The sequence below is a fragment of the Melospiza melodia genome, chromosome 4, assembly GCF_035770615.1.
Source record: "Melospiza melodia melodia isolate bMelMel2 chromosome 4, bMelMel2.pri, whole genome shotgun sequence".
Taxonomy (NCBI): Eukaryota; Metazoa; Chordata; class Aves; order Passeriformes; family Passerellidae; genus Melospiza; species Melospiza melodia.
This window is the reverse complement of record NC_086197.1, coordinates 11,999,427-12,024,221: the sequence shown is the minus strand read 5'-3', so window position 1 is coordinate 12,024,221 and position 24,795 is coordinate 11,999,427. Positions and strand designations below refer to the sequence as shown.

At 41.4% G+C, this 24,795-nt stretch overlaps 1 protein-coding gene across 2 annotated transcripts in view; it reads right to left on the bottom strand.

Moving 5' to 3' along the window:
• Nucleotides 1–1,456: 1,456 nt before the first annotated feature.
• Nucleotides 1,457–24,795, bottom strand: part of KDM5A (lysine demethylase 5A) — a 49,100-nt gene continuing 25,761 nt past the window's right edge. Inside the window, exons 14-28 of one of the 2 annotated variants that reach the window (XM_063153905.1) lie at nt 24,572–24,766; nt 24,297–24,478; nt 23,123–23,247; nt 22,795–22,945; nt 21,498–21,612; nt 18,418–18,773; nt 17,772–17,910; nt 16,734–16,913; nt 14,720–14,881; nt 13,188–13,739; nt 12,176–12,319; nt 9,213–9,372; nt 8,492–8,712; nt 6,040–6,450; nt 1,457–4,529 (exon numbers count right to left, since the gene is read on the bottom strand). In XM_063153905.1, the coding sequence (XP_063009975.1) occupies nt 4,317–4,529; nt 6,040–6,450; nt 8,492–8,712; nt 9,213–9,372; nt 12,176–12,319; nt 13,188–13,739; nt 14,720–14,881; nt 16,734–16,913; nt 17,772–17,910; nt 18,418–18,773; nt 21,498–21,612; nt 22,795–22,945; nt 23,123–23,247; nt 24,297–24,478; nt 24,572–24,766 (3,306 nt within the window). In that variant the 3' untranslated portion in view covers nt 1,457–4,316. Of the gene's footprint in view, nt 4,530–6,039; nt 6,451–8,491; nt 8,713–9,212; nt 9,373–12,175; nt 12,320–13,187; nt 13,740–14,719; nt 14,882–16,733; nt 16,914–17,771; nt 17,911–18,417; nt 18,774–21,497; nt 21,616–22,794; nt 22,946–23,122; nt 23,248–24,296; nt 24,479–24,571; nt 24,767–24,795 lie in introns of both variants that reach the window. The other variant, XM_063153904.1, reaches the window with a different exon arrangement.

The following is a 24,795-nucleotide window of genomic DNA, read 5'->3' as shown; positions in this document are numbered from 1 at the left end:
TCTGAAACCTTAGAGACAGCTGCAAGTGCAGTAGCTCAGGTGTTTCTTCTTACCCATGTGGGCAGTGGTACAGAGCAACTCAGAGGGCATCACAGTGCTGGCAGAGGAGTGGAGCAGCAGAGCCCAAAACACAGGAGGAGGGAACTCCCATTCAGTTGGATCTTTGCTGGCTGAAGTGATGTGCTGATGGAAAGTTTAAGTCCTGTATCTGAGATCTTGACCTAACATTAGCCAGAATGAAAAGTAGTCAGCAGTACTTGCAGCCATACAGGCCAGCCCTGTAGCAGGCTGCACAGCCAAAGTACGAGCAGCAGGTGAAAGGAAGTAATTCCCCCCTGTATTCAATGCTTTTAAGCTGTACCTGGAGTAACACATCCAATGGTTTTGGGCTCCTCAGTACATTGAGCAACCTGCAACAGGGACCACCAAGACTGTCAGAAGGTTGCAGCTCATGCCATGGCTCAAGGGAGGCTGAGCTGGATTTGTTCAGCTTGGAAACCAAGGCTGCAGGACCTGCAGTCTCCAACTACCTAAGGGATGATTAGAGACAATACAGAGCCAGACTGGCAACAGGCACATGAGAGCAAGTGAATTTTGCACTGAAGATGCTACAAAACCAAATGGGAAATCAGAGAAGTTGTTGAATGCTCACCCCTGGAAATGCTCAAAATTTTATTGGGCACAACCCTGAAAAATTATACCTACTTCTAAAGTCACCACTGCTCTGGTCAGGAGGTTGACCCAGATGACCTCCAACCTAAACTACTCCATGATTCTAAAAACTGAAAAGATCAGTGCAAGTTTCACAGTGTGGCTGATATAACAGCCAAGTGCCTGTTACCTTATGCTGTGTGACTGTGTTCCAATCCCTTCAGATAATTCCCATAATATCAGCAATATTAAGTTGCTGAGGACTCTTAAATCTTCATTACCAATGGTCCAGGCTGCACCAGCATTCAGCTATAGATCTGTCAAAAGCATAAATCCTAAAGGCAATGGTGCTGAAGGTCAGCAGTGACATTTATCTCTCTGCAAGCAAAGCTGCCAAATTCCAGGCTCTGTTTTTTACAAGAAAAACCTGAAAACATGTAGTTTGTACAAGCTATACAACTCAAGCCCTGGCCATTTTCAGCTCCTCACAACAGCTCAGGTAAATTTTTTTGACCTTTTGTGTCAGACACATGAAAAGAAATAACAGCAGCAGTGGCAAGCAGCCTTTGTAGACTACAGCATTAAGACACGCACCTTTCTAGATAAATGAGATATTTTTGTGTACTGAGATTTTGTCCCCAAAGCATGAGAGAGTTTTCCCATAGCTGTAGCAGACCTGTAAGAACATTTTTATCTTGGCTTTGGCTGGCTTCTCTGCATATGCTTTTATAAAAATTCAAACCCCTAGGATCTGGAGACAACACCACAACTGTAGCTTTGGGTTTTTCAACCACTAAACTACAGGTTTTTCCAAAAGTTAACATTTATTCATAAGTTCATACTATCAGCAATCCTTTGATAGGAATTACGCTCTTAAAAAACAAGCTTAAAACAATAAGATGTAAAGCTAATAATGGTCTTCAGTTTATGAACACCTTATCCAAAAGCAGACAAGACATGTGTGACCAGAGAAAAGTGTGGCAACCTCCTTCCAACAGTGGAACAGAGGCTCTCCACGTGGCTACATGAAAAACAGCTACTAAAAACGTGACTTTTGCATATGATTTGCACATTTCTTTCTGTTGTTTGCTCTTTCTTTCCTGTGCTTGTTACAAGCAGAACGACCACAGTTGCATTGTAGAGCTGTTTGCTTCCATCTTGCTGTCACCAGTGCTTCTGTCAACACTCTCCACCACACCTTCTACACAGAGAAACAGGAACATGCAATGCAGGTTTACTCAAAGATCTCTTTTCCAGTTGATGGCAATTACATACAACAACTTCATTGCAACAGAGAATGCAGGAATGGATACCAGGATATGCTCAGTGGCTAACAGGAGATGCTAACCATATTTCCCCTGCTGTGTCACAAATTCTAGGAGTCAGGAAAGAATACAGAACACTGGGATTCTTTAAGAAATCTTGTACTAGTCTACTTCTGGAACGATTAAACATCTGTGACAGATCGTTGATCCACTCCATATGGGGAAACATTTATGTAGTACCGTCAGTTAAAGCTTGAAGGAAAAGTAACAACTGCTTCAATCAGTTTACCAAAACTAAGTGTACATTGAGAAGAAAACAAAAAAAGTAATTGGAGGCAAAAGAGGGTATGTCTATCTAAAGCATAGACTCCTTCATAAATAAGTAAACAAATAATACTCTTAAATTTGCTAGGGTGCCCGTTCAGCCACATGCTTAACCACAGCTTGCTTTTGCTTTTAACATCACATTGAGTCTTTGGGGAGCAGGGATTAGAAGTCTGTGTCCAATTTGCACTCAAAGCTCCCAAGACTCTGGATCTTCTGTGCTCCATCTTATTTCTTTTCCTTTTGCACACTTCCCTCTTCCCAGGTAGCAGGCACACATAGAAGAAAACAATAAAGTTCTGTCTACCTGAGCTGAGTTGGTTTTTTTTTTGGATGGATAATTCTGCCAAATAAATAAACTTCCAAACATCAGAGAACAAGAGAAGGGACACAGAACAGTCAAGACAGCACACCTTTGTTTTTGTCAATATTTCTTTAAATCCCAATCCAGCTCCTAGTAAGACTGGACACTACTTACAACACTCCTAGAACTGCAGAAGAATGGAAACAATAGGGAGCGAGTGGAGAGGGGGACAAGACAGCCCAGGGCTGACTTCAGACATTCACATACACAAGGCCAGCATCCACTGGAGTCATTAAGGCCCAGATGCCCCACTAATAGGAACAAACCCAAATACAAAGGTAGCACATGAAATGTATTTACCTATTTAAACACAGGCAGCTGGTCAAGCTAGAATGGGGAAGGTAACTGCTAATTCCTTGTACTACAAGGAAGGAATGGAGTAAAAAAACCCAAGCCCACGGGCAGGTTTTTGCTTTGTGAACCTCTGTCTGTGCTGCTGGTTAACAGTGGTAAGTATAAAAAAATCAAAGAAAAATAATCTATTTATAGAACAAGTCAGTAGTCTGAGACATTTAGAAAAAAGTAAAAACAAGTCCTTCTTTAAAAATGGATTTACTAAAACAACTGTCACCCAGGATGACCCCAAGCCCTCTGGTCCTCTGGCAGAGCCAGGGGCAACTTCCAACAGGAGCTGCTGCTGATTGTACACTGGTACACACCCAGCAAGGCCAGCAGGGAGGGGTTTGCACTGTGAACAGGATCTGCAGACTGCTTGCTGGTATCACAGGAGGCCATGCCTGTAGCCTGGTGATACTGGAAAGTTGTGAGTGAAACTTTTCACAGAAGCACGTGTCAGTGTAACCTCTGAGGTAAGTGGGCTGTCTTCTTTCCTTCCCATCCCTGGGTACACATCTCAGAAGCTGTGCCCTGGGTGCTGTACCTCCTTGCCAGCTCCACACAACTTCAATGTGCAGGAGTGCAGGACTCTAAGCAAAGCCTAGAACAGGAGAGAGCATCCCTGTGGAAAGGGAAGCACTCTGCTCTTCCCAAGTTCTGGTCTAGCTAGACATCATCAATGACTTCTGGCCCTCCTCAGGACAGGAAGATCAGTTGTTTCCCACTGAGGAAAAACAATTTGCCTAGTGGAGTAGAGTTGGGTTTCTTTTTTGGTAAACAGAACTTTTGCTGATTTTTGCCATTGTGAGCTCCTCTGCCCTTTAGCTACAATAGAGAAATTAAAAGAAATTCATCCACTTGCTCCCACCCTTATAGTGTAGTGTTAGCTGCCTGGATATGGAGGCAATTTCATTCTCCCAAGACATTGCTCTACACACTGGGTTGGCATGGAGAGGTGAAAGAGAACTTGCAAAGTCACCTCCTCAGGATAACCAGGTAGGTTAAGAGCTCCAGCCTATGCCCACCAGCTCCAGGCCAGCTCCACTGCCAACATGGCCTTCCAACACCCTCAAGTGTCCAACAGCCTCGAGTCTGCTCAGTCCTGAGAGCAGCAGCCACACTCCAAGATGGAAACACTGAGGTCAGGAAGCACTGGCTGGAGCTCTCCTCAGGCAGGGTGTGCATAGCTCAGTGGGTGCCTCTGTGCCCTGACAGGGCACTGCAGGGAGGAAGGCAGCAGCACCCAAGGGACCAGCTCTGCTGCACGTCTGTACATCCTTGAAGAGAAGCTCAGGAGCTACATCAGCCTCAAACCCCTCTCCTCCTGAAGGGTTCCAGTGGTCCATTCCCAACAAGTTCTGGCCATGGAGCAGTTGCTAACTCGTCTCCTTGAGATCTTCCATTGGTAGTTTGTAGCTCAGCAGGAAGGGAGGAGGTGAGGCGTGGGCAGGGCTGCTGGGCCCCTGCAGGGGTTTCTTTGCACAGTTTATACAGATGTAATCCTCATTCTCAGCCATCTCTGGGGACACCCCAACACACACCTGATGGAACCACTCATCACAGCCCCCGTCACACTGCACCCAGTCCACCTGCAAGAGAGCAGCACACAGCTTGTTATGAGGAACAACACACAAACACAGTTTCTGTGAAGAAAAAACCTTCTGTTAGACCTAACAGAGCTACCAAGAATATAAGCCCTGAGGCAAATTTAATGCCCCTGTAGAGCTTGTGTAAACAGCTAGTTCAGTTTAATGGAAACTAACTCCTCCAACAAACCTTGCCCCTTCACTCTTCTACTCCTGAGGAAGGTGACTCAGCTCTCCTCAGATGTGCTAAAACACATTTAAAATGCTCAGGGATGGTTATCTCAGCTCAGGTGAGAGTCTCCAAACACACCCTCTTAGACTGCATTATCAAACAGCAGCTTTTGTAAATGTAAGTCCTAAGAGTCAGAACATTTAAGCTACAACACAAACTTTGAGCTGAACCTGCTGTAGAACAATTTGGAAAAGACAAAAAATGAGTTAGAATGTAGAAGGAAAAAAGATCACTGATTTGATTCTGTAATTCTTTGAATAAAAGTACATGTTAATTGGAATCAGTGGGCAAAAACTCCAATTTGCAGGGTAAGAAACACAGATCCCTCCATTTTAATGGCATCCACTGGTACTGGTATAAAAATTGTTACTGCTGTAGTTCTGCTTTCCACTTACAGGGGAATGTAAAACTGTATCAGGAAAACAGTAGTGGCTGTGTCAGAAAATCAGTAGTGGCAACCTATTTAAAATGAAGAAACTTTATCATCATACAGATGTTACTTTGGTTTGTAGCCAACTACTCCTGAACAAATTTTCCAAAGTGATTAGTAATGGATATCAACAGCTGCAGCTTCAGTCATTACATTCCTGCATCTGCCATTTTTTGACAAGTATGGCATTCCCCTGTTGAAAGTAGAAAAGTACAGAAAAAACATTTTGAAAACATTTTTGATCATCAGTCTGTGTTAAAAGCTGACAATCATGGCAGGCAGTACCACAGAGAGAGGCAGATCAAGTTTGCTTTGTAATAATCTAATCAAGTCTAAAATAATTGATTATTTATCTCCAAACAAGCAAAATGAACCACTGAAGTTTGTAGATCACTCAGCCTGCAACATCACTGTTCACAGAGTTTATGGAAGAAATACAGAAAATCTATTTCATTTAGGAACATCTAACATCCCACTCCTGCTCAGGAACACAGTAAAGCTAGGAACATTTCTTTCTGAATCACAGAATTAATCCTTTGAATCAGCCAGTGCATGTTGCACAGAGTCAACAGAAAAACACACAGCTTGAAGAAGTTAAACTTCCCAACCAAAACAGAGTACCTTTTCCCAGATTCTAATTTTCCATCCTCTCTTTTGAAGTACCTAAGAGAATAACGAAGTCCTACAGCTTCATCTGCTAAATCCCTGTACCTACCAAGTACTACTCAATCATCTCATTTCTAACCACACCACTTTGGTTTCTCATGCTGCTCAACTTAAATATTCCCTGGCACAGGGGTTCTGACTTAGCACACAATTGCCTGTGACACAACTAAGGGGCAACTACTCACTTTGTCCTTGCAGGGCCTTTGGCAGTTCTGAGCAGCACACACAGCATTCTCATCATCTGACTCCTCTGCTCCTGACCAGTCATACTTGGAAGGAATATCCAGAACCTTCTTCTCTCTCTTTTTCTCTGTGCTCTCCTTGGCCAGTTCTACCTTTGCCACAACTGCCTTCTCTCGCTTCTTCTTCCGCTCCTCTTCCTTGGCCAGTTTCTTTGCCAGCTTGTTCAGCTCCTTGGTCTTATCCATAGTGAGTTTTAGCTTCTTCTTCTTGGGTTTTTCCAGTTTTTTCAGCTCTTTAGATTTTTGCTTCATATCTCCAAAGAACTGCTCTGCTCTCTCCAGTTTTCGTTTCCGCTTCCTCTCAGAGGAGTCCCTCCCTCTCATTTTCAGTGGTTTTTCATCCATGCTGTCATCCTTCACAGAAAAAAAAAATATTACTTAAAGACAAATTTCCTGCAAACCTAAGGTCTGAAAAATGTACTTACCTCTACTTTTACCCTGATATGGCATGAAGAAATCTAGTCAACAACATACTGCTAGAAATTCTACACAAAAAAAGCACTTAACTTCATTTTCACCATACTATAAAAAATTCCTAAGTGTTATCAACTGTGTCAAAGTATAATCAGCCAAAAATACCCAGTGGAAAAAGCAAACTATCAGCAAGGGTAAGAAGGCAAAGTAAGCAATAATTACAGCTCCCTTCTCACATTGTTTTTAATAGAAGTTGAGAAGATTAATCATTTGCTAGATGCTTATTTTTCATCTGAGGTCAGTCTTGCCTGTAATTATTTTCAAGAGAAAGCAACTGCTGTTTTGGAGATTAAGAAAGAGTAATTGGTGAATTCTTAAAATGTATCATCAAGTCAAGCAAGAAGAGAAAGCAACATTCATTATTTGAATGGCTTCCAAACTGGCAGACATTGTAAATATCCTGGTGTCATCAAGAGCTCTTAAATAACAGATTCACATCATAAATGGAGTTTAAAACTGGCCAGCTCTGTCCCTGCAGGTAGCACTCACAGAGACAAGTCCCATTTATACCTGAAAGATTCACTTGTAGTAGTCCTTTGTACAAATGGGACTGACTGGATTTCAGTCAATACAGCTATATACTTTAACCTCAATTATTAATAGATTAAGAACATATTATAAACCAGTAAAGAGACTGTTTACTGTACACTACTTAATATAGCTACTCCACCCCAAACCAAATCCTCTGCAGATTATTTCACAGAAGTCTACTTATTTTGTATGTAAACAGACATAGAATATACTCAATTGAAAATGAGCAGCTCTGGTCAAGCAAGTATTCATAAAGGTTAACCAGAAAAAGTTGTAATGCACACACACTCTAGACTCCTCACCCCATTCCCCAGCAAAAAAGCTTTGCTCAACTATTAATGTAACAGTCTGGCATATTATTTATAAATTGCTATTTGTTGTCATTAAAACTGCTTTTCAATCAACTCCCTGCCAAAACCATTACACTAAAAGAACATGAAGCTTATGTAGCACTTTGGGCTGAAAGGTGGTAAAGCAGCAGAACAGGGAGGCAGGGGCAGTTTTGTGCTCCACACTTCTGACTGATGCAGTCTGGCAACACTTTAACTCACTGTGCATGGATGGCACACAGAAAATGAGACACCTCATTGTTCATAGCATGCAACCTTCCATCTTGTACTGCTGTACAGCACCAAAAAGCCAAGAAAGAACCAGCTTCTTATGTTCTTCCTTGTACAGCTCAGTAACCCAACAAGCCATCATTAATCCAGATGGTCAAACTGACCCCTAACTGCAGCTGACAGATGATAAAAAAGGGGCTCCACTCTGGCTCTTCAACCCAGCAGCTTGAGTTGAAGCTTCAAAAGAGGGTTCTCTTCATAGCAAAGTGATTCTGACTAGACCTCAGAATCAGCAGATAAACCTGCCTGATCCACTGGCAGCTGAGCAAAGTAATCAGGACATCTTCACAGTATATCAATAAAAAATTGCTATGTCCATGTTATTCTCAGGAAGAACATGAAACTTATTGTCTGTATTATCAAAACCTGTTTTCCCCAGTAACATACAAGTATCATGCTATATAAGGTAAGTGTAACTTCATCTTCCTAAATGTCTCTTGTAACTCTTTTGCAGATTAGTTCTGTTTCCAGGCATCATGGGAGGAGTGTTTCCTCCCTTAACCTGTTATCTTCTGAAATAAAGTTTGCATATGGAACTACTCGAGTAAACTGTTCTAAATATGGTTAACTGTGGAGGACAATGCTATAGCATGAGTGATGAAGAACTGAATTTCTGCATCACTTATTCTGTTGTTTTCTGTAATCTACTACTCTCCCCAAGTGAAATACAAACATGACAAGCTGAGCACTCAGCTATTCAAGATCACATTTATATAAATCCACCAACAGAATGTGGTGGGATTTATGTTCCACACCAGAGAGCTCCCTACCTCCATGACATGAAGAAACCTGTCCTCAGAGGGCGGATGAGTGGCCTGCAAAATCCTCCAGATGTGCTGAGTTTCATCCAGAGACACCTCCAGCAGATCTCCCACCATCATCAGATCCTCCAGCTGAGCCTTTGCTCCAGGGGACAGCTCCAGCACGGGGGGCTCCAGGCTGCGAGGTACCAGCGGGCTCTTGCGGGGCTGCTTCCTTGGGGTGCCAGAACCTGCCAGGCAGAGCCAAGACACAGAATCCTTAAGGCTGGAAAGACCTCTAAGATCATTGAGTCTGTGCCAATCCCACCATTAAACCATGTCCCCAAGGGCCCCATCCACATGTCTTTTAAACACTTGCAGGGACATCATTCCACCACTTCACCAGGCAGCCTGTTCCCATGCCTGACCACCCTTTCAGTGAAGATATTTTTCCTAATATCCAATTTAAACCTCCCCAGGCAAAGCCAAATAAAGATAAAAGGAAGAGATCAAACCCAAAAGAAATTCAGTATTTTTCACAACATTTTAAGGTGGGAAACAGTAGCAACCAAAACACATATGCAAAGGTTTATGTATCAAATATCAGGAAGCTAACTACAATGTAACTCTGCTGTACTTTCCTCCAGACAGCATATCCTGTACAGCAGTGTGGATAACAGAGCAGTTCCACTCCTCACTGACTCATCCCAGTTATCTACTTAGTTTTATCTCAATGCATACAAGCAAATACCTTGAGAGCAGCTTTTAGAAGCAGAGGAATAGGCATGTTCAGCACAGAAGGAGGGAGCAGTCCACATGTGTGTCACCACCTCCTCTGATTTAATGGGGATTTCCTCATCACAAAACAAATTGGGCTCCAAGCTGCTGGAGGATTTCACACTGGCATTGTCCTGAAAAAGACACACAGAAAACATGCAACATCTGAATCCAGAAAATACCTACTTCAAAGTCAATTCTACTTGGACTGAGCAGTCTGCTGCTCCTAAAGCCCTCCATCAGAGATACCAAGATCAAAGGTAAAAATTACAGCTCCACTTACATGGTGGATGAATACAGGAGCTATGGAGACAGGTCAGTTTATTTACAGCTAGCACATGAAAAACACTTGACAAGTTTCCTCACTCAGCACCTTAAATATGGTCTTCAGAAGTCAACATGATGAAAAGAGGCTTTTTCTGAGCCTACATAATTTATTATTTTGCTTGAAAAGTCTGACTGCAAGCCCATGAAGACTTTATCTTCCATAAAGCAGGGAGCATGCTGACTAAATTACAGTGACTACAGAAAAAAATGATTTAAGATTTTGTAGGTATGGAAAAAAAAGAGCATTCCAGCACAGCAAGATATATCAGCATAATGGCAATCAAATGCTGTCCTGGGATCAGTACTTTTATGGCAGTGTTAAATCAGTTTAAATTAGGACCAAACACTGAAAGAAGAGGGCTGTCATGAATATTTCCATGACCAGAGTACTGATAGCACTGGCCAGTGCTCATCACAGTGTGCTGAGTAAGACACTGAACAGCTCAAGGTATTGGGCAAGAATTTTTGACATAAAAAAGGAGTTTAAGAATGGTAATCTCTCTCTCTGTGGCCTTCAGTTGTATGTTTAAAAGAAAGTGATGTACAAACTAATAATTTCTGTACAGAACCACAAGAGGGAAATTCAGATTCCAATTGCTGAGATGAAAAGATAAAATAAATATACTCAGAAAGAGGAAGGTATTTCTCCCTACACAGTAAAGAATTTATATCTTGAACAGTATCTTGTTATGGACATCTTACTGCATTACATTAAAAGAAGTTCAGGGCTAACATGTAAATTTTTAAATTTTTTTTAAAATCATCATTAGCAGCCATAGGCAACACGAGTGCAAAGAAATGAGAAAAAATACAAGACAAAAAATGAAAACAAATTACAGGTGATTTGACCAGTGAATGTGCCTGCTTGGAACAAACCTTGCAAAAAATCTAGCTACTGCACTCCCAATGAAGAGTTACTGGCAAGAATCATGTTTTAATTGAGAAACATGCAATCAAACAGATCATATTTTCATATCTACATCTGTAACAATGGTGCATTTGAGAAGCCAGAGTGTGGCTTTCAAAATACAGTCTACAGACCCTTAGGAATCCAGGATTAATTCTACAGGGTCCACAACAAGAGCAAACTCATACATGATGCATAATGATCTGTATCTTGTTTTAAACACACTGGAACACATCTATGTATCAAAAACTGAAAAAAATCAACCCTTAAAAGTCAACAGGATAGAAATAATTAAATTCTGAGCAACTCTGGGTTTGGGTTTTTTAAAATCTTGCGTCTCCTAGTTTGTAGCTGAAGAATTTGATTAGCTGCCTGAAAATTTGTCTTCTATTCCAATCATCTTAGTGGACCTAAGAGAACACATTTCTGGTCTCTATCAGCTTTGCTTAAACAGATTATTTATGATGAACATCTAAATCAAAAGGGTTAAGTATGAGATTTCTAAATTATGACGGTAGGATCATTAAACAAATGAAATGATGCTCCTGCAAAACCCTGAGATCCTGGCAAGCACATGCCACCTTTCTTCACATATGTTTTATCACAGCCTCAGAAAATGCCACATCCTTTAGAAATGCCTTAGGAAGAACCCTGATGCAAAGAATAGTTTTGGGAATTACTTTTATATATAAAACTAAATTAATTAAAAGCTGTAGCACCCAACAGCAATGTATTCTTGTTGGCATTTCACAGGGAGCTGTAAGACAAACCTGTGTATTTGCATCAGGCTGCTGAGAAACAAAACACTTAAAAATAGGAGATTATAGCACATCATACCTAGAGAATGTGCTGCCCCTCTGTAAACCAGACCATCTGCCTTAGAAGAATTTACACGTCTCTTAAGATAGCATCTTTAAAGGCAGAGATGACACTACCACTAAAAGGAAAACACTGCTCAAGAAGAAACTGTGGCATTGCCTTGGTCTCTAGATATTTCAAAAGGACATTTCAATACCCTGAAAACACGTTTTTTTCCACAACTGCCTTTTCTCATGGAAGTTGTTCTCTAGATAAAACACTTCAGAAATTTAACTGCAGTTACAATTTCTGTACTGCATCCAGACACTAATTTTACAACATGATCCAGACATCTCGTCTCAAAAAATTCCACACTCCAAAATGGCACACATGTACTTCCTTTATACAAGGGCTGAATGAAGAGGAAGGTATGAAAACATGAACAAAGCTCTGGCATCAGGAAACTTCTTACACAGCATGCAGTTTTTGAAGGCTAATCATCCTGCTGTAGCAAAAACTTTCCAAGAGCTCTTCATACAGATTCTTATATTTATGACTCGTGGTATCTCTGAATGGGGCATAAAGACAATGTTCATCCTCCAGGGTGTTATAAATACAAATCCCTTTTAAGTGTATCTTTTTCCTCAGCATTAAAAGACACCTTTTGAAATTCCAAAAAAGGAAAGGACTTTGGAAATTTTACATAAAAACATTAAATAACTTGACAACAGTTGAGAGAATGCGGGCATTCAGATAAAAATCAAGAAGTTCCTCTTCTGCCACAGGCACTTGGGCAGAACATACATAGATACTTTTAAATACAGTAAATATTCTGGAAAAAAATTGATTAAAAGACATGTGTTCTGTACTTATTCCATTGAAACAAACCTCTCTGGATTACCTACCTTTATGTCATAGCCATATGTCTCCCTGATGTCTTCATCAGAGTCTGTCTCTTCATCATCATAATCCAAAGTCTGCCGTGGGGATGAGGACACACTCCCTATCACTCTGTTAAAGGCTGACTGCTGAAAACTTGTCAAGTGCCCCTAAAAAAATGGAATATGGAAATGAAGCAATAAAATTTTAAGGAAAAATCTGTAAAAGTTAAGGAGTTATTAACAAAGAAAACAGTGGTTCTTTTGGCCTAAAGATAACTGCCTGGAGATCATAAAAGAGACCAGTTACAGCAAGATGTGAAAAAAGATAGGGAAAAATACAAGCAAAATGTTTCGTTAGATTCTGATTGCTTGTTTTTTAATAATAGTGATGGAAAATCTAGATACTGTTCTTCAGTGCTACAAATTACAGCTTCACCACAACATGACCTGATCTCACTCTCAAGGTGAAGAGGTCAGCTATGGAATTACCAGTGTTTTACTACATCCCTTGCTGAAATTTACTAACAAGACACCAAATGCCTGTGAGAATGGCAATCCATGAGAAGTTACAAATACCGTGAGGATGGAGTCTGTAAAGAGGTAAACAGAATTTGGACACCAAGGTGGCAACTGTTTTACACATCTTGAGGCCTGTACCCAGCTGTTCCAGCAGACCTGACGTTCCTTACATACACAATGCATAATGACCTGTATCTTTTTTTAAACACACTGGAACACATCTATGTATAAAAAACTGAATAAAAACAACCCTTAGAAGTCAACAGTATAGAAAGGATTAAATTCTGAGTAACTTCAGCAGTTGCTGTTGACAGTGAGTGTAGAGGAATAGATCTGTTCCTGAAGCAGCAATGTACAAAACAGAAGCCAGCCAAAACCTGTAGAGCACTGAACTAAGTGAGAAGTTTTACCATGTGTAATTCTCAGCTTTTCACTGCCCTCCCCTTTCCCCCACCCTTCTCCAAGAAACACAAGGCATTTTGACACAGAGGGAACAGCAAGACCTTCCCATGCCTACCTGCAGGTCAGGGTTAGCTGCTGCCTTCTGCAGCTCTGCACTGATGATTTTCTCCGTTTTCTCTCGAGCCGCCTGCTCCACCATGCGCTGGCTGAGCACGGAGAGCTTGGCCAGAGCAGAGGAGAGCTCGTCGGTGGCCAGGGCCTGGCGCGCCCGGTCCTGCCAGCTCATGGCTCGCTCCGTCAGGCACTGCAGGGCCTCGCCCTCGGGCAGCCGCACCGGCAGCTTCTGCAGGGACACCAGCAGCGACAGGATGGTCTCCAGGCGCGGCCGGCGCGAGCGCATGCACAGGGGACACAGGAACTTCACCTCCTTGGCCTGCCAGCTGGAGCCCTTCTTCTGAGAGCTGCTCTTGGGCAGGGGCACGCAGCCGCTGTGGAACCAGTCCTTGCACAGCTCGCACTGCAGCATGAAGCCGCTGGCTGTCTTGCGGCAGATGCAGAACTTCACCTCCTCGATCCGGTCCACCATGGTCATCTTGGCCAAGTTGGCTGCCCTGAGAGCGTGCATGGCTTCAATTTCCTTCTGTTCCCGCTCCTTGAACAGAGCCACCTGCCCAGCAAGGAGAAAAACATGTGTCGTGACCTTCACAGCTAAGAGAGATTTAATTTTATTAACAAGAAAAAAAAACCCAGCTAACTCAGATCAAGAGATCTAAACCTAGCCCAAAATTTCGGAACTACATGATAAAATTTTAATTAGATCTAAGATACCTCCTCCTCAGTTGCTCATTACTCCCTAGAGTCCTTCTGGTAGAGATTTTATGTAAACTTTAGATAACCTTCTAAATATCTACAAAGTTTCTGAAGTTTATAATTAAATCTGTCCTAAGGCCAAAAGAAGCACAGGTTTTGACTCCAGAGAAGAAATCAGAATCTATTCCACTCAACTGTTACTGAGACAATGGAGCTGAGCATTGTTTCAGAAGCATCTGAGTGACCACATATGTCCTGAAGCAACTTGCACTTCCTTAATGCTTCCATTCAAGTAACTATAATCAAACATACTACAGTAAAATAGATTGTGTATAAGCCATATTAATGACCCTGCATATATTTTCTTTGTTACTAGGGAAGGGCAGCCAGATGTCAGCAAATTATTCTAATAAGCAGCATGAGTATCCTCCAAAGAATAAGAACCAAATAAAACATTCCCTCCAGCCCAGTGTCCATGACCAAGCATTTGCAGGCTGATCACAGAATTGACCTAACCAAATATGTGTTGGTCCTGGTTAAGACAGAGCTGCCCCTCATTATTTTCACATGATTTCAATAAATGTTAATATTAGATGAGCAGCAACAGATACTAACCCAAGAGCATTTAAGTCTTACACACACCCAATGTTATTAAATACCAGCAGTTACACTCTGAACTCTACTTTCACTGCAAATAAAGTTGAACTACATTCTTGTGTCAAACACCAGATTATGAGGTATCTCTTTCAGGGAAAGTCATTTATCAATGAATTTCTATAGATTAGAGATGACTTTAGCCCACACAAGCAGGAGACACCACCTTTCACTGCTCCTTACCACAGCTGCAGCATCCCTGGCCTCCTCCAGCCCATCCTCCAGTTCACTCAGGGATTCCAAGTCAAGATCTTTCTCCTTTTCCTTCTCCATCAACTCCTTCGCCCTCTTCCTCCTGTTCTTACTGCTCCCATAAACACCGATATCAGTCCGTGGGCTCAGAACCTGGAACCACAAGGAAACTTATCCTGTCAAGGACATCTCATCAAAGAATGACAACAGTGACACCAGGGAACAAGAATTACTCAGCAATCTAACCCTTTGATACCTGTCAACCAATAGGAAAAAGAGAATAAACAGATAAGGAGAGAAGTATCTTATAGTTATGGAACTGGAATGTGATCAGCAACCAGTGACATGGCAGGTCAAACTGAAAGCCCCTGTGTTTTCTGATTAACTACAGAATTTATTCAGATTACACCATCATGCATATAGCTAATCAAAACACTACATGCAGTTAGACATCTATACTTCAACATTCTCTTCAGGGGCTGTGGCAGTCACATTCTCTGAAAAATCCCTTTGCCCAGGATTTTTCTCCTGGGAGGCTGAGAAGCCTCAGAGATAAAGGAAAACAATTATTATCTCATTTGTTTCTCCTATGTTGTGCTCACATGTGGAATGTGTTTGGAGAGTGTTTACCCACAGGTGATTGTTTCATTGGATTCTGGTGTGAGTTGACTCACTGACCAATCAGTGCCAAGCTGTCTCAGGACTCTGTTGTGTCCCAACACAACATTGTTCGTTATCTTTTTAGCATTCTTTAAGTATCCTTTCCTGTATTCTTCAGTATATTATAGTTTAGTACAGTATTCTTTAATATAATAGAGTATCATAAAATAATAAATTAGCCTTCTGAGAACCTGGAGTCAGATTCATCATTCCTTCCTTCATTGGGGCACCACACAAATTTATAGTTTCCTTATTGTATCAAGTCTTAAAAATTATTTCATATTTACATCAACAATTTGGTGTCTGAAAAACCCCTAGAAGTACACTATAAGCCTTTCAATATTGATATGAGAGGCTGAAAAGCACTTTTAAGGACAAGAATAAAGCTTTAGGTCATCATGACTAGTTGGAATGCATACTTAAATATAAAATCTAGCAAATGAAATTCAATATAGCAAAGCTTAAATTGCTACATTTAGGAAGATGCAAAACCAGAACATATTAAATAATTACTTAAGCAGAAGAATATAGAGAAAAAGCTGTATCTAGAATGTATCACAAAGTGAACAGAAGTGAGTGTGATGTGGTTGCAATAGGCAAAATCCCACTGGAAAACATTAAACACCAGTATCCCCCCCCTTTGAGACACAAAATGTAACTACTGCACTTCGCATGGCACTAGGGAAAGTCAGAGAGTGGGGATTCTGTCTGGATTTGGACATCTCACTAAAAGTGAAGACAAACCTCAGAGAATTAACAACAACATAAGAGAATAAAAATACAGCCTCTGAGAATGCAGCTGAACTGGAACTGTTTTCCTTACAAAAGGGAAGTCTGTCAAGTAGATATGACAGATCTTCAAACACATGATTGATTTTTATTAAAACAAGGACAGTCACTATATTCACTGAAGTGAAATAAACAGTAGCTGACTAAATTGTTTTTATAGTTAAAACAGTTTATAAAATACCTAATCTATTTTCTTAGCATGTGAACAGTGAGGCAAGTGAAAACATTAATCAATTTGAGACAGGTCTGTGTCTATTTCAGGTCTATGTGTCTTCAATGACAAAAAAAATGCTTTACTTTCCCTCTTCTTTCACAAGAAAGAGATGAGGTTGTCTATACATAAAACAGGATTAACCTAACACACTTTCTGCCTTTTTCATTCTTTTTACCCAAGAACAGCTGAAATTATATTCTGAGAAGGATCTGTAATCCAGTGTCACTGAACCAGCTCTTCCCTCCAGACAACTGAGGGCCATCATGACCAATTTCTGACAGAGCAGTGTGTTCTTCCCTTCCCTTATTCCCTTCCTCAGACAGGGAAGTGTGTGCTGCTCACCTGTAGCAGGCTGTAGCTGGAGTTCTTCTTGAGGAAGGTCCTTCCCGTGCGCTCCCTCCAGGCGCGAGCTGCCGCCACCTGGGACTCGAGCTGGGGCAGCGCGTCCAGGCGCACCGGGATGGGGCGGCCCTTGGCAGACAAGCTCTCCAGCTGCTCCAGGTAGGCATAGTTGCTCCCATTCTGGGGTGAAACAAATTTTTCCAAGTCAATTCCATCATTATACCAGCTGCCAGCCTAATTTCAAGCCATACACTACTTTGAAACACTGCCCTCCTTTCCTTTCCTATGGAACTCTGTTTTAGGCAGTGACAATCTACTGTTATTTTAAACAATTCTCTCATACAGCTTTTATTTTAACAGTCATTTTGATATGGCCAGCTGGCTGAGGCAGTAAGACAACATTCCATTTCCAGACAGTAATCTAAATGCTGTTTAACAGCAAGAGTTGTATAAGGGCTGATGTGAAATCTATTGGGATTCTCATTTCAACTCCCAACAATACCTGGTATGAGATAAGCAGCTCTAGTTCAGCAATCAGCACCCACAAATATAACAGAACTTGGAACCAAATCATGTGGGTAGACCAACAGAAAGGGACGTTTCTGAACTAATTCATCTTTTTTCAGAAAATCCTGGCCACCATTGCCATTAAAAAAACAAATTTCCATAAAAACAAAATTTCCACAGGCAGATCCAAAACTGAAAACCTGAGAGCACCCTCTGCTGCAGCTAAATATTTTCAGTGACAGCATACTGAACAGTTCCAAAACCAAATACCATATCATAATGAATTTGCTGGCTTTTCTATCTGCTCTGAAATACATAAAAGGAAGGGAAACAGAAATTGGATAGCCAGTGGGGAAACAAATGCACAAAAAGAAAATCAAGTACACGAGCTCTGGTGAGCACATTTAAGAGCCATAACAAGGCTTCTCTTCAGACCACCTTTGTGAGGAGAGGTGCTAGGAATAAAAGACACATCCAAATAAAAGAGTGCAAGCAGAAGATTCCAGGCCCTGGCCCTGCTGTGACCCCTACCTGAATGGCCTCCACTTTGGCTGTCCAGTCTCTAGCTCTCTGCAGGGCTTCTTTCAGTGCCAGCACATTGGGCAGGTACGCAGGGATGTTCTTGGCCTCGTTCACGATGCCCTCCAGAGCCATCATACTCTGGCGTGGTCTAGAGCAAGAAAAACCCAATTCCAGCCTTCTCTCAAAAAACAGTCATCTAAAGGCATAAATTTGACAGCTGGTGATGCAATTCAACCACTACACTGCAGGGTAGGACACCATGGCTCTATGCTCAGAGGCTACCAAATAACAGGAGGTGAGAAAGCTGATGGGCTTGCCACAATCAAGCTTAGAAGCACAAAATCACAACCCCTAACGACCAGGAAAGCTGTCTCTTGTTGGTAGCTTAGTCAGAGCTCTTTGTGGAGAGGGATGAATAGCAAGGGCAGCAGCAACATACACAGCCTTATCCTCCTGTCACTGTGCAACATGACAGGGAATCAACATTTCTGCAATTCAATCTCAAATCCAACTCTAGAACAATCTAACTGCTGGGAAGCTAAAAAAAAAAATAAAACAACAAAATAAGAAAGGCAACTACAGCTTCAAGGGCCCACCTCACAAGAGGGACACAAAAGTGTGTGGCCTGTAAGAACAGTTTGTAAGGAACACTCACCTGGCCTGCAGGCAGACCTTGGCCTTCTCCTCCCACCTCTCTGAGACTGTGAGCAGCTCCTGCAGCTCAGCCATGGCTTTTTCTACAGCGTGATGTGGTGCCAGGCCCACACCAGAGTCAATCAGCTTCTTCATCACATCCAGGGTGACTCTCTGGGGATCCAAGAGGGTGGACCTCACCTCATCCAGCCACCGTGCCTGTTGCAGCTCCTGCTTCAACCTTGGCAGCTCAGGAAGTTCAACATAAAGGCCAGAGCCCATGTCTATCAACTCCTGCAGCTTGGAAGAGTCTGGGATCTCATCAATCATGGCTTCCTGAGCACGCTCATGAAACTCTTCCACGTCATCGAGCAGATTCTGAAGTAACATACAGCACAAATCAATTAGGGAAAAACACCCACAGGATCCAAAAGAAAATGCAACTGAGGGATCAGCCAGCTGTGAATCTGTATGTGATCATCACATCATCAGTCTGAGCTTCTACACACAATGCCAGCTAGCTGTCATAAGCCATCAAGTGTGACAAAAATTAAGTAACAGAGCATCTAAACTTATTTGATGGCCTAATGCTTCATGCCCTAGGCACATCAGTTGCATCAAACTCTGCACCTAAAATAGTACAACTGCTAATGACAACAGCTCCCAACAAAACAATATTCAGCACTGCTCAGTCAATAATAATTTTAAAATAGTGGGGAGAAGAGGGACCTCTACAAGCAGGTCATCATTTCAATAGTGTCAGGGGCATTACAGTAATGACAGCAACACAAAGCAGAACAAAACATGCTGAGGAGAAATAACAAGCCAGAAACATGTGAGAACATGAATACCACAGGTCCTAAAAATAACAATGGTGACGTCTGAAAGTAATATTCCCTAAAGCAGGACTACCACTTTTAAGCATCAGGGATTTATTGCACTAAAGAAAGAAATGAAAACGCAAAACCCTCTTATTAAAGGAGACAATTTCATAGAAATCCAACTGCACTGCTGCAGTTGTCCTCACCCTCATGTTTTGGCACTGCAATGAAAAAAAAAATCAAAGACAGCAAACAGGAAAGAATCTCTGAAGGAGACTCATTCAAGGACATTCAAGCAGGATACTCCATGGATTCACCCTCAAGTCTGTTACAAGACAGGCATTTCTGACAGCAAACCAATGGCACAACCATGAGCAAACCCTGCATTTCCTAACCCTTAGCTTATGCCTTTTTTGGCTGATACTGCTTTTCATGTCTGCCTGAAAATCAGAAGGCATTTATAAGAAAAAACAAGATCTACATCATAAAGATTTTGATTTAGGGAACATACTCTGAATGCTTCATAGTGGCAACAGTAAATTAATGTTACAGTTTAATAATTACAATGCCTTTTGTGTTAGAAAATATTCATCATCCAACATGACAATTATTTTGCTATTCATCATGATGGATAATTGCATTCAAATGCCATGCTACAAGCTAGCGAGTGCTTAGGCATAAATGATCATTATCTGACTTCATTCAGAAATGAAAAGACTACAGTTTGTAATCAGAAAAATGATAATTATTTATTTATTGACTAGTGATTATACTGAGGCTTCAAGAGCATGCACATGCATAGGCAGAGTACTTGAACTAGAACCAGATTCCTCCCTAATGCTGAGGGGTGAGGGAAGATGGACTAGCTGGGAGAAGACATTAGACAAAAATACAAGCTGAAACTGTTAAGAGTAAATTATATGCCTGCAGCCCTCTCATCTATGAACTATGTTTTAATTAGAAGCAAGTTTTAAATACATTTTTAAAAAAAGCCCTTCTGAGAACAATCTTACATGTCTACCTAATAGATGATAACATTTCATTAATAAATATTAGTATTTTTACTAATACTATGTGTAATTACATACTAATGTGTGTGTAAAGAAGTGAAGTAAAACCATCCTATCATATGAGCATGAGAAAGCACTTTCCACTTTATCAGATGCCAGCAAACTGGTAAAGAACACCCTTGAAGGACAAAGACACCATCAACAAGCCTGGCAAACCTGCACACTAGAGCCCTATGGTTTTCTGAAGGAAGTTGTTTTCAGAAAAAAAAATACCAATATTACATAAACAATAAGAAATTCCAATGTAAAGTCTCTCTTATCAACACTGAACTACCATGGAAAAGTTTTTGTATAAACTTTCATGACATACAAACACTTATGGAAAAGAGGCCTTCTACAGAAAAACTAACTTATTTTTGAACTGTATGTTTGATATGTAGCAGCAGCTGCACCTATGGTAATGCACAGGATTTTAGGCCCTCCAGTACTACACAACAACTGTACAAGCACAGCATGCAGGTTAATAAGTATTAACATACATCTCAGGAAGCATTATTCTAAGCAAAAAATCTTTATTAAGGATGTTTCTTAAGGAGTTTTCTACAAGTTGGTTAGTAGGTGAAACGTTGTTTAGTATTTCATCACCAGTGACAGAGAAACAAATGAAGACTGCTGCTGAAAACACTTGCTATGATGCAGAGTGCCAGAATGATAAATGGTAATAGCAGCCAGGGGAATCAGTATGATCTGGATTACTTATTAGTCTAGATTCAGCCAGAGACAGGTGCAAAGATATATATGAAGGGTAAGAAATGCAGGCCATGCATACTGATTAAGAAGGCTGTAGCTGGAAAGCAAGGCTGAGATGTATTTATGGAATAACAATGTGGCACTGCTCTCCCGCTGCCCTGAAAAAGCACACCAGGGTAACACTCAGGGGTTTCTACAATAAAGGGTAGGATTTAGCCAGAAACTGAACCTCTACAGAGAGCATTAATGATGGTGGAATAAGAGTCACTGGTTCAGAGATTTAGTACTGGGCTGTCTGGACAGTGACAGGGGAAGGGGATCTTCTATCTTTGTTTAGCAGCACTATCACATCTGACAACACCTGTTGTACCAGGCACCTGGAAAAAGTGCACACATGTTTTACATCAGAAGCTTTTCATCCTCTACACCAGGCCAAATTGTCTGTTTAAAAAAACATACTATCACAAAATCAGAACAAAGTCAAAGGCACAACACAATCAGAGGAGCAGATGCAATCTTACCTTGACTTGTCGGGCCTGGCTGATGACACAGGGCAAGCTGAACAGCTGCTGCACAAATGCTTTAAGCTCCTCCATTGTCAGCTTGGTCCGTGTCCTTCCACTGTCCTGGCTCACTCTGCTGCACAAATGGGCATAATTAAATATTAGGTGAGAGATAAGATGATTATCCTATTCCCAGTGACAGAAATTATCTATCAGGATTACTGAGAAGTTACCAAAAACATTTAATCACCTAAGAACTCAAAAAGAAAAACGTAATTTGAACTCAACAAGAACTCCAAAATCCTGAAAACAAAATTTAATACAATTCCCCCAAGTCCCTTCAGGATCATTAACCCTGCCCTTCAGAGGTACAATTGTGTAGGTGAGTTTCAAACTGAGTTTGTCACAAATAGAAGAATATAGCCCCATGAAGTCTGCTTTAGGCAGCTCAGGAAGTTGTCTCATGTGCCAGGCACTGAAAGAATCTGAGATCTGTAACAGCAACAAGCCCTGAACACAAGTCTTGTTATCCAGTGCTTTTTCTCTCTTGTAGCCAGAGAAATGCTGAAACTGACCTTGCAACAGAGGACTGATATTCAGTGAGACAGGTTCTGCAAAGACATTTCCATTAAATATCCCTCAAAGCAAGTGTAACAAGCCCACTGAATGGAGTAAGAGACTTAAAAGTGACACACTGCATAAATTAAATACTTGGTGTACAGATCACTGGCAGGCACAACTTCACAAGTACAACAGATTTCAAATACTGAAGAGTTGTTCCCTACTAATGAATCTATATTTTAATACTACAGAAATAGTAAAGAATAAAAAAAAAATCTATCTTATGCTATGGACTTACATAATGTTGTAAATGTAAAATTTAGATTAATGATCAAATATAATTACACACCAGCTAAACCTCAGAGGGGAATAAAGAATCCTGCAGGCTCCAACAGATAGTGATGAGGAGCAGTGGCTGCAGCAGACCAGCTGTCTCTCCTACAATTCTCTCACATGTTAGCAAAATACTTCATCAGCAATCAAATACAACTTCCCCAAAGGATTTCACATTTCAGCACATAAGTCAGCTGAAAGCAGAATGTTTGTAACATTGCAGCTAAGCCCCCCTTTGGGCCATTTGTGCCACTGTATCTGCCTCCACCCCTCCCTAACTCTCAGTGAGTCACAGCATTAAGGAAACACTGAGAGAAGATTGCACACAGCATACAGTAAAACCTCAGGGTTTTTAATTCTTCCAAGTAGAATGAAGTAACAAAGAGGCAGATGGAAAGTACTGAAAAGCTGCTTGTCCTACCTGTGTTTTTGCTTTTTGCTCAGAAGCAGCTGTGCTACTGAAGCACAGGTCTCTGCTTCTTTCACAGCATCTCGGAGCCTGCGGAAAAGATCGTTCTCTGGGTATTTCCTGTCTTCAGCATCCTCCAACATTACTCTCAGCTCAATCACATCTGTAAAAAGAGCACATAAATTATTTGTATGCAAAAAAGAAAGATTTTAGATGGCTTCAATGGCTTTCAATCAAGGTTCCAACAGCATAGTTCAATTTGAAATGCACAAGGCTAATGAGAGCACAGAACACATGTAGGAGTTTCAGGAAATCCTATTAAGAATGACAGAAGTCTGACCTTTCTTGTGGTTGAGATTGGCAGACAGAGCCTCTGTAACTCTACTGACCCAAGTGTCGTAGGACTGTGCTCTAACCTTCACTCCATACAACAAAGAAGGAAGGTCTTCTAGTGGATACCGGTACCTGACGGTATGGAAAAAGACAGAAAAAGTTTTAATGCCCACATGAAATCAGGATATTAATAACATTGAGTTTTTCCAGCTACAGCAAGGCCAGAAAAACAGAACATGAACGTCACTATCATATTTTCTGAAAAATCCTTTGCCCAGGATTCTTCTTATCACCTTATTGCAGGGGTTCCATACTGTTGTCTCCTTATCACAAAAGGTCCATGCCTTCTTGGTGTTTCTCATGGGCTGCTCCTCAGAGCACTGACTCTTCCTTCTTCTCACATCAGCCAAGTGACTCCAGTTCCCTTCCCAACCAGCCACCCCACTCTTTTATAGCACTCTTCTCATTGGTTACAGCTGTGGCCTGTTAAAGTCAAGCCTGTTCCTAATCTTTGATAATTGGCCCAGCTGCAACTCCTTAGGGGTAAGATTACTTCCTACACTATATTTATTTTCTTATATTCTATCCCCCAACAGATTCTTCTCCTGGGAAGCTGAGAAGCCTCAGAGAAAACTGAAAACAATTTTATCTCATTTGCTTCTCCTGTGTTTTGCTGCTTAGGAATGTGGTTGGAGATTGTTTCTCCAACATGTGAATTGTTTTGACTTAATGACCAATTGTGATGGTCATGACCAAAACAACCAAATGTGATGGTCAAATGACTTAAATGTTTTTCGCTTAATGACCAATCACAGTCAGGCTGTGTCAGACTCTGAGGAAAGAGTCACAAGTTTTTCATTATTATCTTTAAGCCTTCTGTAAGTATCCTTTCTCTATTCTTTAATATAGTTTTAGTATAGTATTCTTTAACATAATATCATGAAATGATAAATTAGCCTTCTAAGAACATGGAGTCAGATTCATCTTTCCTCCCCACGACAGGGGACCCCAAAAACACCGCACATGTACAACACTTGTTCACCTAGGAACCAAGAAACAAAGTGGATAAAAATACTCCTTAAATGAAGGAGAAAAAAAGTGTTACCAAATGTATTTGGCCACTGGGCTACAGCAAACTACTGGACATGGAAGAAAAGCAGGGACAGAAATATCCTGTGTACCTTAGACACTTCTTCTGCATGGGACAGGGACATAAATCAGAAGGATGGTACAAGCACACCAGGCGCTCAGGATTGCAGGAACACGTCAGAGCTGACAAGAAGCACGTGGTTCTGCAGGCTGTGCACTGACGTTCATCATCTGGAACCAGCTCAAACACCTCTTCCTCAGACATCAACACTCCCTGACAAGAAGAATTAGCCACTTGCTCAAAATTTCTAATGCAAGCAGGGGGAGAGGGAAGCAGAAAGTTCTTTTGCAAGCATTTATTACTCACCATCTGTACAACAGACTCCCTCAGGCGTGTCTCCTCCTCTATCAACAGAGTCATCTCCTTGCAGACCATGGCAGCCAGCCCTACATCCAGGCACTCAGGATCTGCAGCCATCTTGAAGATCAGCTCTTCATGGGAGAAAACACAGTGACGTCCCAGCCTCCGGTAGTGACTCACACACTGGCGTCCAATGGGGAGCTACAGAAACATCATCATCATCATCATTC